Genomic DNA, 2,849 nt, shown 5'->3' with positions numbered 1-2,849 from the left:
TATGAGGAGCAGCTGAGGGAACTGGGGTTGTTTAGCCTGGAGAAAAGGATGCTGAGGGGAGACCTCATTACCTTCTACAACCACCTGAAAGGAGGTTGTAGTGAGGTGGGGGTCGGTCTCTTCTGCCAAGTAACAAGTGATAGGATGAGAGGAAATGGCCTCATGTTGTGCCAGGGGAGATTTAGGCTGGATATTAGGAAAAATTTCTTCACCGAAAGGGTTGTCAGGCATTGCAACAGTCTGCCCAGGGAAATGGTTGAGTCACTGTCCCTGGAGGTATTCAATAGACATGTAGACGTGGCACTTAGGGATGTGGTTTAATGGCGGGCTTGACAGTGTTATGTTTACAGTTGGACTCGATGATCTTAAAGGTCTTTTCCAACTTCAGAGATTCTATGATTCTAATCTAAACCTGTCTTTCCTGCAGCAAGGAGGTCATGGCTAACTTTGGAGGTATTGCAAAAAAAAAAAGGCAGGCTACTCAGAAAGGCAGCAACCCTCCTCTGCTGTGTTCTGTCCCTAGGGTTATTGGATGGCCATGCGGACCGGCAGTAACATAGTTTGCCCCTTAACGTTAACAGTATACACAGCACAGTGCTTTTTGGTTAAAACCAGAGAAGCTAAGCTTTGCTTGTTTGAATTGAGTATCAATACAGATAAATGAGTTGGTGGGCTGCAGCCTGGGACTGGAGGTCTCAGAACAGCGGGGAACTCCCTTCCCTTCTCCAGCCTTTTGCTGTCTGCGAGGACAGGGGCGCGGGTTCGTTAGCAGCCTCATTGCCTTATTTGAGAAGAGTGACTCTGCAAACATACCAGAGCTCTAAGCACTGAAGCATATAAAAATAGTTCGAAAGAGCCAACAGGAGGTGGATTTTTACCCTGCCAAATATGGACCATGCAGAGTGTTAAAGGGGCAGGTGACCTCTGCTTTTTTCACTGACTTTACAGGTTCTCCAGTGCGTGGGTAAGAGCAGTCCTGGTAGTGTTGCCACAATAGATACGTGCCCTCCTGGTTCCCACAGCAAAGCCTGAGTCCCCGAGGTAGCAGAGTTAATCTGTTGGTTGATCCTGGGCTCCTGGCCTTGGCATGAGCAGGGAGGTCGCTCCAGCCACTGCAGCTCATGCCGTAAAAGGGTTTGGCAGCGGGTGCAGCAGGGAGCTGGCATTGGTACCTCTCCCATTTTAGGTGTACCCGAGTATGGAGGTGCCTGCACAGGCAGATGTGCTACAGGATCATAGGAATCCTGTCCCTTCATCCCCTCTCATTCAGCTGCTTTCTGCCCCATTGCTTCTATGTTGATCAAGATTTGGCTTCTTCGAAGAAAATTTCCTCAAAGAGGATAACACTGGCACTGGGTCCTAATCTGGCAGGGTTTAGTCTCAGGCTGTGGGTGTCAGCAGGTGAAAGGGAGCAGGATTACCCTGATCCCCTTAGCTTGCTTTCTGATCTCCTTCTCCTCTGTAATTTGAGCTCATAGCCTAATTGCTTCAGGCCTTGGGAATGGAAGGGGGTCAAGGGGGGTTTCCTGGGGGTTCAGCTCTCCTGGCTGGGGGTGGCTGCTGTGCTGCTGTCTGCATGTCACCCCTTGACATGTGGAATGGTGCAGGCAATGAGAGCTTGAGGTCACCCCAGCTGTCTCCAGAGAAAAACCATTCCCTTCTGATGCCTAGGAAAGGGGCTTGTTTCCTTAGAGTAAGGTTAATCCTCTTTGCTAGCCAGCAGCTCCAGGCAGTGCTGGCCAGCCTGAGACCCCCACCAAACAGCAGGATTAAATCGGGGGCCAAGAAAACAGCTGTAGGTCAGCCTTGGTTTTCCCAAGGAGAAAATCCCTGACACTGGATTTTAGCACCAGAAAATGAGGAGGAGGTTGGTGTTTAACTGTATAATGGTCTATAATCCTTTGATATGGTTTTGGTGGGATAGAGTTAATTTTGTTCCTGGTAGCTGGTGCTGTGATTTGGGTTTAGGATGAGTACAGTGTTGTTTTAACACTGATGGTTTAGTTGTCGCTCAGTAGCCCTTATCCCAAGTCAAGAATGTTCCAGTTTCCCGTGCTCTGCCAGTGAGCAGGGGCACAAGGAACTGGGAGGGGGCACAGCCAGGATGGCTGACCCGAACTCGCCGATGTTAACAGCAGCATCCATTGCAAATGGCCTGTTAGCAGCGTGCTGGACGCTTGGGGCTGTGTAACTGAGGCACATCTCTGTGTGCAGATCAGGATTCCAGTAAAGCCACCTAAATGTATGATCTTGGAGGCACGTCGTGCCCTTGTGCTGCCTTGGTTAGATCCACGAGAGTGCTTCATTTTAACAGGGTTTCTTGGGTTTGATAGCATGAGAACTGAACTATTTGCAAGACTTTTGCCCCACTTATTTCATGGGAACAGGCAGGTTCTTCCTCACTCCACAGAAGCCTGCTGTCCCTGATGGGGAAGATCGTTGCTAATGGCTGACAACTGAAGAGTTTTGAGATGTTAAGGACACCAAGCCCCTCGTGGGACCGGGTGCTTTGAGCTGCAGATGCCTTCGCTAGATGTGCAGTTGTTCCAGGGGCTTCTGGGAGTGAAGCTCAATATGCTGAGCATGGACCTGCTCCGGGGAATTGCTCCATGGCTTTTCCTCAGGATGTTTGCCCTTCCCTCCTGCCTTCCTTCCCAGGGCAACCTTGACAGCCATTTTGGGGGCCGTGTGTGTTGACATCTCAACCTGCTCCCCTAGGTTTCTGGTTGCCTTGGAGTTTGCCGTGGAGGCACGGAGCTGCCCCGCCGAGGACACCTCCCACGCTTTCACCATCAAGCCCGCTGGCTTTCGGGACACGCTGGAGGTGGTGGTGACCTACAACTGCCTCT

At 50.8% G+C, this 2,849-nt stretch overlaps 1 protein-coding gene across 1 annotated transcript in view; it reads left to right on the top strand.

Annotated features, from left to right (window-relative positions):
- ITGB5 (integrin, beta 5) overlaps positions 1-2,849 on the top strand; it is a 57,940-nt gene that overhangs the window by 30,865 nt on the left and 24,226 nt on the right. The window contains exon 10 of the mRNA XM_010132142.1: positions 2,738-2,847. Coding sequence (XP_010130444.1) covers positions 2,738-2,847 — 110 coding nt within the window. The remainder of the gene's footprint in view (positions 1-2,737; positions 2,848-2,849) is intronic.

This window comes from Buceros rhinoceros, unplaced genomic scaffold, assembly GCF_000710305.1.
Source record: "Buceros rhinoceros silvestris isolate BGI_N320 unplaced genomic scaffold, ASM71030v1 scaffold7030, whole genome shotgun sequence".
Classification (NCBI taxonomy): Eukaryota; Metazoa; Chordata; class Aves; order Bucerotiformes; family Bucerotidae; genus Buceros; species Buceros rhinoceros.
The sequence above is the reverse complement of the archived record's forward strand: the minus strand, read 5'-3'. Positions and strand labels throughout refer to the sequence as shown.